Genomic DNA, 15,037 nt, shown 5'->3' on the forward strand with positions numbered 1-15,037 from the left:
TGATTGATAATGGCTTTATGTGTTCTGCTCCCAAATATTAAGAACATTTTAACCTAAACCTTTACTGCTTCCCAAATAATCCTCAGCCAAAAGGGGTGAGTAATGTGACAGGCAGATCTAACAGATTTGGTGAGAAGGGGAAAAGGGGGAGACACAGTAGTTGGGGATCTCTCAAATTATATGATGCAGTAGCTGCCTGACTGCTCTGCTCACCCTTAAGACTGATGCTAGGTAGAGACAGGACGATTCTACTACCTGAATGGGACCAGTGGCAATATATGGGAGTCTAACAAAAGGGTTTTCACCTCTAAATGTGACAATGTGCTGTGACCAACCCCTTCCCCTGAACCGGTGCAGCTCCTATAATCTCGTTAATCACACTTCTCCAGGAGAGGCATGGTGCTGTCTCACACCCCACTCAAAGTGTTTTCTGAAGACTGTCTCCCTCACCAGTACAGAGCGGACAGTGAGACCAAATGATTCAAGCAGTCATTTAACTAAAGCTAAAAAAATATTTTCCCTCAAATTATCTAGGAAATTACCCCTTCCTTCTGCCTTGCTTTGGAGACAGCTAATGGGAAAATTTTCCTTCTTCTGCAAAGTGAACAAATTAATTCACTATTCCTACCCTGAGGCAAAATACTGCCACTCATCCTCCCCCCTTCTCCATTTCTCTGAGTTGCCAGCCCTCACCTGGCAATATCCTCCTCAACCAGAGGCAGTTCCAGTGAGGGACACACACTATACAGCCACATGGATGAAAGGTAAGTTTGGCCCAATTTCAAGAAAATTCATGTTAAAACATGGAAATCCAGGAGAGACAGGAAATAGGGCTAAATTGCCTCGAGTTAGCTGTCTACATTAACTGAAATTACCAAATAATTGTTTGGGTCTCATATACACCAGCAATTACTCTAATCCAAGATATTATCTAGCAGCCTTTTGTGCTTTCCAGACTTCTCCACAGGTCAGGGCACACATATAGAATGGTAACATTTTTACAGTAGTCTGGTGTAAACTGCTGGGGATTCAGAATCCCTGATAAAGTCAGAGGCGACCAGCTCCAGGTTGCTTAGGTCACTTCAGATCCCTGCTTGCCCAGACACTATAAGGGCTGAGGAAATCAACACTGTGGTGACCAGTTAGGAAGCTTAATCCTTGTAAACCATATGCTAATGTCCTCTTACCAAGGTGCTGTCTCATCTCACCCTCAACTCAGCCAATCCACTCAGCCTTCCTGTCCCCTCCCAACCCACTGGCCGTCAATCAAGACAGGGAAGCTGCCATTCCCTGTTCTATCCATACTCTCTTCTTAATCTTAAAATAAACTATTTCTGTGACTAAAAATGCCCAAGATTTTGTCTTAAAGGGGTATCTACATGATCATTTAAAACAATAACATGGAATTCACATGGAACAGAGACGTCCTCAGCCCCTGCCCATAGCAATTTCCTCATTATCCTCTGCTCCACTGAGCCAGCATCAGTCTAATAGAGTGTTTCTCCATGCGTGGTCTGGAAATAACCAGTCTCAGAGTCACCAGGGGGACTTGTTTAAAAATGCAAATTTCCAAATTCCCTCCTTCCCCTACTAATCAGACTCCCTGGGGATAAGGCAGGGAATCTCCATTTTAGGTACACCAGCTCCCAAAGTGATTCTTCTGCACAATTCCTCACCAGAGATTGAGTCTCTGATTTAAAGCAGCCCTCTCCCTTTATAGAGAAGGAGAATAGAAAACAAGCACCAGAGAGGTGACACGGGCTTGTCCAAGGTCACACTGTGCTAAAGTGACCAGATCTAGATTAGAATGTGCCTCCCTCCCTGATTAGCACGGCTCGAGCGCAGAAAATTCTGGACTAGCCATGGTTGACCACCCAGCCACTGCTCCCGTCCCAGAATGGCCCGACTGCACACTCACCCGCTTGTAGACATCCTCCCGGCTGGCCTCATATTTCTGCTGCATGCGCTCCTCCAGGAAGTAGATGCGCAGCTTGAGGCTGAAGTTCTCCTTCTTCAGGTCATTGAGGTGCTGGGACAGAGTGCGATATCCATTAGACATGGTGGGCAACCCATGGGGAGGAGCATGCCCAATTGCCCCCTCACCCCAGGAACGTGGTGCAGCAGCACCGCAGCATGAAGCGAGGTGGCTGGGAAGCTGCTGGGGCTGTGGGAACAGGGAGGCCCAAGCTACGGAGACATGGCCCTGATCGCTGGCACTCTCTCTGGGCCTTGGGACTGGGCTCCCTTGTTCTGAGTGCTGGAGCACAGCACACTTTCCTTTTTTACCTCAGGGAGATATTTGCGGAATCCCTGACAGAGGAACATGCTGCGTGAACTCAGACACAAGTGGTGTAACCTGACGCCAAGCCAGGACTTGATTGTCACCCTCCCGGAGCCTCCGTGGCCCAACTGCAGGCAGTTAACATCTTCCTGGAAGAGAGAGGGGACTGACCCCCAGAAGCTTCCAGGAAATGGGGAAGGGGAGTAATTCAAGTTGGTGATAAAGTTGCAAAACATGATAAAGAAAAAAGGGTGTGTGTGTGTGTGTGTGTGTGGTTATTTAAGCACCTGGTGGTTGATTTGGCCAATAAAGAACAAAAGTGTGAACAGAAGCAAGAAACAAGATTGCTATTAAAAAAAAAAACATATAAAAAATGCACACAAAATGGTGGCCAAACATGTCAAATATCCTGATTCTGTCGGGTGCAACTCTCAAAGGGCTGCTACCCAGAGGGGGTCTTAATATTCTTTGGTGATTCAAATACTCACCTTTAATCAGTTCCTTACCAGTTTTCCTTCCCAGGCTTTTCGATCCCTGGGGCAGCTAAATTGGTAGGCTTGACTACCACACACCTCTCCCCACCATAGCCACCCCCAAAGAAAGAGCAAATCTTCTAGCTCAGTGGAATGTTTGCAAACTCTGTTTACCGGTTACAAAAGCTCACAGAGGCAGGGGCAGTTTCCTCCCTCCCTGGAAGAAGGGATGGGGGCTGGAGAGGGAGGGAGCCGTCAGCTGGGAGCCCAGATATTTCAGCCAGTCACTGGCTGTTAACTCTGGCATCTGCCAAGTGGAGCCAAGCACTCATCACCAGATCCTGCTTGTAACGCAATTTAAGAGCCTTGAATGACAGCTGCAACATAAGCAGGAAGTATTATTTATACCACCTCACACAGGACACTGAAGGTAACTGGAAGACAACAACAGCAAAGATACCACACACAGGTTCTTGGTTGCAATAAGACTAGGTTGAAAAAAAAATTAGTATTAACCTCCAAGATAAAAGAAATTTAAGCCCTTACTTAATTCAAGATTCACTTATTTCCATTTCCTCCCCAATCTACCTGCTTGTCATTCTTCAAATTCCTTTGCAAACCTTAATAATTCCAGTCAACATCTGAGTACCCACCAGGTAATGCTGGGCATGGGGGATACAAAGATGAAGACATTTCCAAACCTTAACGAGCTAGGTGGTCATGTAACTGATCATTCTATGTTAAGATATGTATGTTACACTATAGTCCTCCAAATCTGTGTTTTTCAGACTTTTACATTTTACATTGCAGTCCAGTAAACACACACACACACACACACACACACACACACACACACACACCTGAAGTAAATCTTTCACAAAGTAATTGTTACCATCACTATGTGTGATTCACTCTATTTTCTATTCTATTTGTCTTTTTTGGGAGTGACCCATTAAGTTGATTTCATGACCCACTAATATGTTTCATGCTGCCGTTTGATTAAAATACTGAATCTATGGGAACCTGGAAGAAAGAGTGATTCATTCCAATGGAGATGATGAGAGAAAGTTTCACTAGGAGTTGAACTTGTACTCTGTCTTAAAAGATGAAAGTGAATAAAGTAGTCTCAGGAAAGCATAATAAAACTGAGCATTCTCCTAATAGATTTGGATTTTAAGTAGACAGTATGTTTCTAATCATAGATGGTTGGTAACCAAGGCCAAAATATTACCCATTAAAAAATCTACACATCTAAAATATATTTAAGTATTTTCATTAAATCTGTGCACTTAGAATAAATGAATGTCATTTAGACTTAGAGACAGTAAAGTAAGGAGAAAATCTAAATTAAAACTTAGAAGACTTTTCTGGTCCCAGTAATTTACTAAATAGCTGTGTGACCTTAGAAGTGTTCTCCTGAGGCCTAACTGTCCTCATTTATAAAATGAAGTGGTTGGAAACTAGATGTCTTTTTTAAGTCTCTTTACTGGTCTAAGCTTCTACAGATATAATTTAGTTATTATAACTTCCATTTTCAACAAGGGGAACCAGGCTGCCAGATTCTAGATTAGTGTTTATTCATGCTTTCCCTATTTTCTTGGAGTCCTTTATCATGTAACAGAATTTAATAGAAGTTTTAGGAATGCAGTTTTTAAAATTCAAATATTTCTTTCTGCACTTTCTTGCCTATTTCCTCTCATGCCCCGTGATACCTTGTTCTCCGATCTCTCTAACCTCTTTTCTGTGTTTTTTGCCAATTCTTTTAAGAGGGTGCCTAAGTGACAAATAACGCTTAACCTTCTGCTTTTTCTCTCTTTAAACTTCTTCCCTTATTGATTTTATCCCCTTTTATGGCTATAACTTTTGCCTCCCAAACAACCCCTAAATCTTCAACCAAGTCCTCTCACCCAAGATCTAGCTCTACATATGAACCTCTAGATAGTTGAACTTCAATGTACCATTCTCACCACAAACCGCATAGCAAAAACTTTTGCAACGGTCTCTACTATGTCTGCCAGAATCCACTCCAGCCATCTGTTCTTCATATTATAAACAAAGTAATATTTTAAAAACTCAAATCTTATTCTTTCATCTCTCTTACTTAAAACTCTTCACAGGCATCTTATCAATTTTATAATAAAGGGGAAACCCCATCACATCCCTTCAAAACACCCTACCTTTTCTTTCAAGTCTTATTTCAAATCCTATCCAAAAGAGTCTTCCCTGCTGTATCAGCCTAGAAATACTTCTTCCTTCTCTGAATTCCTAAGGCAAATACTGACATTTGGCAAGTGTTCACATGCTGCCTCATGATATTGCTTTTATTATTTTTTAGAGCTATTTAACTTTTCATGTGTTTATGTCTCTCCAACGAATCTGTAGACTACCCAAAGAAGGGGTCAATGACTTATATGTCTTTATATGATCCTATAGCTCTCACGACAACCTAAGAAGACCTCTCCAATAACATTCATCCCACGGCGCTATCACAGCCTATTTACAATCACCTCAACAAGATTAGAGCTTTTGAGGGCTGGCAAAGCATATTTTGTCTCTTTCTATTCTCATTGCACAGTATTTAGGAAGTGCTCCCTAAATATATGTTGAATTACTGAATAGATAAGTATTCCACAATCATTTTATATTTTGCTGATTTGATTTGTTTTATAGCGGCCAGTTTGCTTGTATTATTCTTATAACTTTCCAATGATATAGAAAGGTTGGTTTTAATAGTTCTGAAGAAACTACATTGGCTAGAATATTGATTGTAGAAAAATAATGTTTCATTCATTTACATTCCTAAGTTATAGGCCCACCCTGAATTCCTCCCTGAACTCCAATTTATATATCTTACTTAGTAGAAACATCCACTTGGATGTTTAATATAAGCATCTCCTACTGTTATGTCTAAAACAGAACTCTTGACCTTTCCCAAAAAACATGCTCCTCCCTCACTGGACCCTATTTCAATTTGTAACAACTCAATATTTACAGTTGTTTGCCCCAAACCTTTGAGTCATCCTTGACTCTTCTCTCTTGTAAACATTATCTAATCTGTCTTCAAATATTATTATTTCTACCTTCAAAACATATATAGAATCCATCCATGATCACCACCACAACCAATACCCCTACCATTCTCAGCCAAGATACTATCATCTCTAATCTAAGTTATACCCCAAAACTTATCTCCCTCCTCTATAGGCAACCACAGTGACCCTTTTAAAATATGTCAGGTTATTCATCTGCTGGAAAGCCCACTGGCCTTCCATCTAATTAGAGTAAAAGGCCAAGTCATGTCCATAAGACCCATGGCCTTACATGACCTGGAGCCTCTCCCCTCCCCATTATCTTTTTTACTTTACTTCCTATTACTCTCCCCTGCATGCTCTGCTCCAGCTACACTATTCCTCCTTGTTTCTCAAAAATAGCAGGCACCCTCCCTCCTCAGGCCTTTGAGCTTGTTGTTTCTTCTGTCTAGTATGCTCCTTCTATAGATATCTGCATGGCTCTCTTCCTTACCTCCTTCAAGTCTTTGATTAAATGTCATCTCCTCAATGAGGTGACCATCCTATTTAAAACTGCAACCCACCCCATGATTCATTCCATATCCCCTTTCATTGTTCTTTTTTTTGTCCAATTGCCCTATCATCTTATAAAATATTATGTTTCCTTATTTGTTTCTTCTCTGTCTGTCCCCACTAGCATGTAAACTCCATGAGAAAGTCAGGATGTTTGACTGCTTTCTTCACTGCTATATCCAGTGCCCAGAATTGTGCCTGATACATAGTAGGTGCTCAATAAATATTTGTTGAATAAATGAATGGATAAATAACTAACCAGCTGTCTTTGACCTCACTGTATCTAATCTAGTAAGTTTCAACTGGTATACAAAATTGTTTACAGATTCTTTTTAGAATGAAGAACATATTTAAAGGCATTCCTCCTTATGAACAGGCCATTTTATAAGTAAAATAAATTATTCTAACAGGCTAATTTTAACGTGGAATGCAGAATCTGTACTTTCTACAAGAGTATCAAACAAATAGGGCATAATAAGAGACAAATTAGAATCAAAGGACAATATGAACTATAATATGAACTATAGTAAGAACCATAGAAATTATAAAAGAGAGGCTCCATAGAGAATCGGGGCTTTCGTTCTCCTTAAAGGATGAGTCAGCTTTGCATAGGCTGGGAGGAGACAACAAGGCAATCGAGGTAGATGGAACATAAGCAAAGGTACAGAGGGCCAGCTGGACTGGAACAAAGGGAACATAATATTCTTAATGGGAGAACAGGGAGAACGAGAAACGAGGACCCATATTATGGAGATCTTCAAGTTCAGGGTGAGGAGTCTGAGTTTGTTCTCTAGGTAAGTCTCAATTTGGACAAAGGGGGAGGAGAAAGTCAGTCATGGGGGTGGGAAGGGGCAGTGAATTAGGAACTGCTTTCCTGGAAAGTTGTTTGTTTGTTCATTGCTTACGTTTTATTTTACTTGTTTGGTTTTTTGTAACCTTAACAAATAAAAACACATATACCTGGGTCCCACACTATACTAAATCACAGGATCTCTAGGGAGCAGTCCCCTGGCCTGCATGTCTTGATAAGCTCTGCTATTCTTAGAAAATAAAGGACCACTGCAGGTTCTTTTTGTTTGTTTTTAACCTTACTTTGCAGGTTGCTATCCTTGCTCTTTCTTTTTTTCCAAAGTAATTTAAAATCTTCACTCTTTTCTCAAAATATTTTTTTTCCAAACATCAAAACTCTCTGCTTTTTCCTGAATTTCTTCTTTCTACCCCTTTCATGATGTATTAGTACAGACTGGAAATAATACTTTAATAAGGTCTCGATCAATGCCAACAACAGTAGGAGGATTACAACCCAGCTGTTGTATGTCACACCCTATTAACATAGCCAACTGTCCAGTCAGCCATTAAAAGAAAAAAAATTCACATTTGCTGAATCATATTCAGATACCATCCCCCACCCCACCTCCTGCCCAGATAGCTTTTGGAATGGAGATACTTCAAAACATAGTCTCTTACCAATTCTCTCCTAAAAACAGTTTCACACCACTAAAACTGATTAATTATCTTAATAAAGACATTCTTTTCAAATATAATAAAACTTCAGTAACTTAGACTCTACTAACCTGATATCTGCGATAATTCATACCTTAACATTTCTTGAAAATAAAAATATTTTAAGTAAGTTAATATAGTAAACAGAGGAACAGGAGAATAGTTTTTAAGTGCCCCTTGATACTTCACTTTCCATTTATAAATAGGCAATAAGTATTATTATCACTATAAAGTATATTTATCTTGGACAGGTAGCATGGCATTGTGAAAAGAGCAATGGCTTTTGAGACAAGGAGACCTAGGTTCAAATCGCAGCTTTGTGATTTTTAGTTCATATAACTTTGGGAAAATTATTGAATAGTATTTAACTGGAGGAAAGGAGTTAGGACACTGGGGATCTGGAAAAGGTACTAAGAAGATTGCAATGGTATCTGTAATGTTAACTTACTAGTTCTTCAATCTGAGGCAAATACAGTGAAAATAATATTTGTTAAAATCAAGATATTGGATAGATAGAAAAATGTTTTATTATTCTTCATACATTCCTTTTGTTTGTGAAATAGTTCATAATTTTAAAAAAAAAATCTATTTTAAAAGGAATGAAACTAAGACGATGTTTGAAACTAAGACCATGTTTTATCAAAAGGCAAAGTCTCACTATAATCATCATGTAACCAAGAAGTTAGGATTTAACAAATGATTATTATTACTGAATCTTATATAGATATTTCTTTTCTTTCTAGTATATTACAATAGCCAGAGGGAAATACCTGAAATTACTGACCTGTGATCCAGCTGCCTTGATCTCTGATAATATCTTGTGATTGTAAAAACCTTGTGACTGATACTCACTTGTACCCTTTAATCCTGTTTTTCAACTTTAGAGTCTTAGGATCACTAAAGAGAGCCCCTAATGTTTATTAATGAAGGGCTTGAGTTAGCCCATAACCAACCCACTCCAATTTTAAAACTATCTTGCTAGACAGAGCTGGATCTAACCAAAGTTGGCTCTCCTGACATGCACAGTAGCTTAAACTTTAACTATAAGTGACCTATACCTCATTATAATACTAAAAATCACACCCCTCATCATATTAAGGCCTCCATTTTCTTACATATGTTCTGTGACTATGCATATAATCAGTCTGTGTATGGTCAATAATTAGATCATCTCTAACCTTGTCATCTCAAGTCATTGTGCTCATTATCCTAAAACCTGCCCATCTTTTGACACTATAAAACTATCAGAGTTACTGCAGTTCAGGGAGATAGATTTTTAGGCCAATAGGCCATCTGATCTTCTGCTTCGCGCGTAGGAATAAACTCTCTCTTTGAAACCCTGGTGTCTCAGGAATTGATCATTTGAGTGCATCAGGCAGAGAACCCACCACTTTTGATCAGTATCAATCAGATAAAACAGAATGAGAACATATGGTCCAGTCTACATTTCGGCACAGATAAAAAACATACTAATTAGGCTGTCCTGAAAAGGATTTATAAGTTTTGCAGACCGCAGTCTAACAAGGAAAATGTTAATCAACATAGCCTTGCACTCATCAATCCTTTTACCCCAACACAGGGTGTTTCTATCCTGTGTTCTAGAAACCAGCTACTGATACCTGGCTGAGAAAGCAGATTGTGGGTTCTACAAAGACCTGAGTTTTTCTTTGGTGCTCTGGGTTGCACAATAAACAAATCAACAAATCTGTTTTCTGAAATTTCAATGTCATTCTTGAAGTTTCATAGAGTTTTAAATGCTAAAATATTAATAATACCATTCCATTTTCTCCTCTAAAACTCAGAAGCGTTCAGATATCCATCCTTCACACAGACTTTTCCTAAAATAACTGACCTAATGAAAAAAGAGGTAACAACAGAGCCATTACATCAGGCCGATAAATTAACTCTGTCTTAAGGTACGACATCACGTGGATAAAGAATAGGGGTTCAGATGATGTTCCTGCTGACTTCCCCTACCATAGATACACACCCACACCACCCCCAATCCTGGAATAATAATGTGTCACCACCATCATACTAGAGCACTCTGAACTGTATAAAAACAAAACAAAACAACTTCCCTGGCCACCAAAAATAGATGCACAGCCAAAAGTAGTGCCAGAGACAGTTAAAAAGACTTCAGTGGCAGAAATGACAGTTGAGCTGCAGTTATGCTGGGAGCTCCCATGGACTCCTAGGCTCCAAAGCAGATTCGTCATTAGCGTGGCCCAACCAACACCAGAAGAACTTGGGGTTGTTTGTTCACAATTGGGCCAACCAAGGAAGATTATTTGCTGAGCCTCTAGCATTTGGGGGAAAATGCCAATGTATGACCTCACTCACTTCTCTAAATTTTCAATAATCCTTCCTCCATCCTTCTGTAGGAAAGAAGTCAGTTTCAAAGGCACAATCAGGGTCTGCTCTAGGAGTAAGGGCTAAGAATTCACAGTGATACCATGAATGACTATAGCTGTAACAATAATATACTGGTCAGCAGGGAGGTACAGCCAACTTGAACTTAATGGACACTCTAGTGCTCCAGTCATGACATATAGCCTCTTATTCCTGAACTCACTATGCTCTCTGCTGCCTCCAGGACTTTGCACGTGTAGCGACATTACTCTGGAACATTATGCCTTTCCACCACCAGCACCACCACCGCTCCCTCAGCTCTGACTTAACTAACTCCAATTCATCCTTAAGGACTTGATTTAGATATTACCTACTAAGGGAAGCCTATCTGACCCGAAAGCTTGTGCGAAGTTCCCACTGCACTATGTACCTACTTCCATTGTGATTGTTGTCACAATGTATTGGATTATCTGACCATCTCCCCAATCGGATTTAGAATTCCTTAAGAACAAGAAGGGCCTCCTTTTTTTGTTTGTTTGTTGTTGCTGTTTCTTTAATGATTATAAAAGTACTACATATGCCCTTTATTAGCAAATGGTATCACCCAGTTGCCCAAGCAAGAAAACTTGGCTTCCTTCATTCATCTAAAACAAACAAAAAAGAAAAAAAGAAAAAGGTATGCTTTCTATCCTAATAACTACATCTAGTAGTGAATAGGATGAACCTTGTCCCTGCTATCTTGGAGCTCAGAATCTGGCAGAAAAAACATGGCTGTGAATAAATTATTCACGTTCTTAAAGAGAAAGTGCAAAGTGCTCTGACAGTTTACAACAGAGAGACAATCTAGTCTAGGATAGGACTGGAGAGAGGAATGGGTGGTACTTCATCCTTGGAGTTCTCTGTTGCTGACACTACATCCAGTCAACCACTCAGACCTATAGATTCTGCCTCTGAATTCCTTCTCTACTCTGTCCATTTTTTTCATTTCTGTATTGTCATTACCACCATCCTTTGCCTGGAATACTGCAATAGCCTTCTAACTGCTCTCTCTGCCTCTAATCTTAACTCCTCCAATCCAGAGTCCCTTCAGAAGCCAAAGGGATCCTTCTAAAAGGAAATTTATCATGTCACTTGCCTGTTTAAAAGCCTTCAGCAACTCCCTGTTGAATTTGGATAAAATTTAAATGCCTAAACATATCTTGCAAGGCCCTGCATGGTATTCTCTCCCATTCCCTGCCCCTTCCACCAGTCTGCCTCTCCCTTTCCCTCTCTCTCTCCAGTCTCAACTATTCCCCACTTTCTTTGCAACCCATGCTCTACACATATTGACTTATTTCAGTTCTTCTTCTCATCTGGGATCTTGATTCATGCTGTTTCCTCTGCATGGAACATACTTCATTCCCTCTACACCTACCCCATGTTAGTGTGGCCAATTGTTACTCCTCCTCAGGTCACAGCTTAGAGGTAGTTTCCTAGGAAATTTTCCCTAAATCCTCCCATTCCTTGAGACTGAGTTAAGTACTATATATTCTATAGCACCCTTTACTTGTATCAAAATATTCATTACATTCTTTTGTAATTGGCTAATCCGTAAACTCTCTGAGAGCAGGAACCATGTTTGCTTATTAATCATTGTATTTGCAATGCTTGACAAGTGGCAGATAGTAAGAGCTCTAAAAATATTTGTTGAATGACTGGATGAATAAAATGAACATGCATTATCAAAAATTCAGGTAATACAGAAAGTTACAAAGCAGGCAAAAACCAATGCTAATTTCATCACCAAGACATAATCACTATCAATATTTTGATGTATATTCTTCCTGACACTTTTACATATCTTTCTCCCTTGAAAATGAGATCTTATTTTATATAATAGTCAACATTTTTTTAATCTTCAGTTTGTAATTATGGATATCTTTCCAAGTTAGTACGTAGTTCCATTTCATAATGTTCTGTTCTGTACTTAACATAACATTTTGAAACAATTAATATCTACCCTGATGGATAATTAGATGATTTCTAATTAGATGATTTCTAATTTTTTCATTAATATAAAGAATACTAAAATAAATGTTCATCCTTGAACATATATCTTTTCATATGTTCACTAGATCATTGTTGTGCAACTAACAGTTAACTCAAGGCCTAGCATACATGATGTGCTCATATGCTTAGTGGATGAGTGATAAACAAACAAAGGAATAAAAGGATCAGCGGCCCATAAGGAAGCACAATAAAATTGTGGCTAAGAATTCAGACTCTGGAATCAGTACACCCATGTTCAAATCCCAGCTCTAGCACTTTCTAGCAATTACTAGTCCTTTCCTAACTTTAGTGTCCCCTTCTGTACCAATAAAGATAATGATGGCACCTACCTCAAAACTGAATAAAATAATGCAAGTCAAGTGCATTCACAGAGTATACATGCTGTTAAGTACTCAAAAATATTAGTTGCTATCATTGTTGTTATTTTAAATTTATTACTGGAATACAAATTATTATTGGAATGGAAATTCCTCAGGGTCCTCAGGAAGAAAAATAGAGCTTCTCTTCATAAAGTGAAGAAGAGACAAAAACAAATTCTAATGAGATTGAAAGGAGATAATTAAAAAAACAAAGAATCATTTTCATTCAAATGCCATATTCTCTCTGGAAGTGATCACTCTCTTTTCTGTGTCGGTAACCATACCTTTCAGGGTTATTCAGTATTTGTAATTTCATTCTTTTTGATAGTTTATTATCAGTTTATTAACTGTATAACCAAATGTGATTAAAATGGTACAACTCTGTAAAGTTTATATATAGAGAGAGAGAATACAAATTAGAAAAAAATGCTTTGTCCCAATAATAGGTTTTAAAGACATACGTTTACTTGGTAATTACTCCAATCTTATAACGTCTCTTCCACTGTTATCTTAGATCTTATTTAAATTAAATCTTGCATATTCTTATACCCCTAATCACATCCTATGCTCTTTGAGAGTGGTAGGTCTTATACATCTCATGTCTCTGTATCTCCTACAATATGCAGAATCATTCCTTTTACTTGGTAGTTCTTAAGAAAAAAATAATCGATTTAATGTATATTTTTGGCAACGTTGCTTAGGAACAAAAATGTTTCTGAAAGTCTATGGAATGATTGGGAAACCCTCTGAACAGTCATATCGTAAAGAAGGAGAAAAAAATAGTGTTATGATCGCTGAAAGTTTCGAATCACCCTACCTTCTGTCCTTTTTCATCTAACAGATTTCTTAATGTCTCAAAATGCCAGTGAAATTGAGACTAGTATGTCTGGGGCAATGTGGTTTTGGGAGCATAAATGTCCTTTTTTTAAAAAAATGAAGAACTTCACCAATAGCATTCATTTTCCAAGTCTGTAATTGCAGAGAAACACTCAAGAAGCACTGAAATTGCTGAGCCTAAAGGCAGCAGTGACATGACCCAGATTCACCTAAACTGGGACAGGAAACCCAGGCTGCGATAACTCACATCTCCATAAAGGTACAAAAGCCTTTCAATTTTAGGACTTTTTTTTTTTCAGCCTACAGACTTTAACTTCCAAGTGGAAAAGTTTGCCAGGATGGGTGGGGCCTCAACAGACTGACTCACTGTGGTTGGCTTCAGAACACAGGGGCAAGCTGGCTTCAGACTATAAATAGGGTAACACTGCAGCTGGTATTTTCATGTCAAAGAAGACATTGTTAGAAAAGGTGTAAACAGGACAGGGCACTGAGGGACCTCTTGACTTTACAGTCATAGTCCCCCACCCTCCTATGACTTTTCTGTAGCATTTGCCAGTTTGATTCTATGTCTAGAACCAAACTGCACACATTTCACCACTATCACCATTCCTTCTTCTCTCAATGGCCCTTTCATTTCCCCAAGAATCTTGGAATCATCAGAGTTATCTTGGTTCTGCCACTGTATAACTTTAGGCACATTATTTTTTAATTCAATTTTATTGAGATACACTCACACATCATATAATCCATCCAAAGTATACAATCAATGGCTCACAGTGTCATCATGTACTTGTACATTCATCACCACAATCAATTTTAGAATATTTTCATTACTCCAAAATAAAGAAAAAAAAATAAAAAAGAAAAAAAGAAATAAAAAACAACACTAAAACCCTCTCATATCCTCTATCCCCCCTATTATTTATATATTTTTGTCATTATTTTATTATTCATCTGCCCATACACTGTTTAAAGGGAGTGTAAGTCACCAGGTTTTTACTATCACACAGTCATTCAATAAAAGTTATATAGTTATACAATTATCATCAAGAATCAAGTCTACTGTAATACTGTTCAACAGATTGAGATATTTCCTTCTAGCTATTCTAATATACTAGAAACTAAAACGGAATGTCTATAATACCTAAGAATAACCTCTTGACTCTATTTGCGATCTCTCAGCCACTGAAACTTTACTTTGTTTCATTTCTTTTCTCTCTTTTGGTCAAGAGGGCATTCTCAATCCCACAATGCCAGGGCCAGGCTCATCCATGGGAGTCCTGTCCCTCGTTGCCAGGGAAACTTATACCCCTGGGAGTCATGTCCCATGTAGTGGGGAGGGTAGTGAGTTTATCTGCAGAGTTGGCTGAGAGAAAGAGGCCACATCTGGGCAACAAAAGAGGTTCTCCGGGGGTGACTATTAAGCATAATTATGGGGAGGCTTAGCTTCTCCTTTGCAGGAATAAGTTTCATCAGGGCAAGCCCCAAGATCAAGGGCTTGAGTTTTTAAATTGGGATTCCCTAACACTTGCAGGAAATAACAGGAATTCCCTAGGTAAGGAAATTTAATATTTCCACATTCTTCCCTAGTCCCTCAAGGGG

General features: G+C 38.9%; 1 protein-coding gene across 7 annotated transcripts in view; it reads right to left on the bottom strand.

Moving 5' to 3' along the window:
- LOC119526795 (phosphodiesterase 4D interacting protein) overlaps nt 1-15,037 on the bottom strand; it is a 258,604-nt gene that overhangs the window by 170,361 nt on the left and 73,206 nt on the right. For all 7 annotated transcript variants that reach the window (XM_037826232.1, XM_037826236.1, XM_037826237.1 and 4 more), the window contains exon 4: nt 1,919-2,029. In XM_037826232.1, the coding sequence (XP_037682160.1) occupies nt 1,919-2,029 (111 nt within the window). The remainder of the gene's footprint in view (nt 1-1,918; nt 2,030-15,037) is intronic.

This window comes from Choloepus didactylus, chromosome 2 (genome assembly GCF_015220235.1).
Source record: "Choloepus didactylus isolate mChoDid1 chromosome 2, mChoDid1.pri, whole genome shotgun sequence".
Lineage (NCBI taxonomy): Eukaryota > Metazoa > Chordata > Mammalia > Pilosa > Megalonychidae > Choloepus > Choloepus didactylus.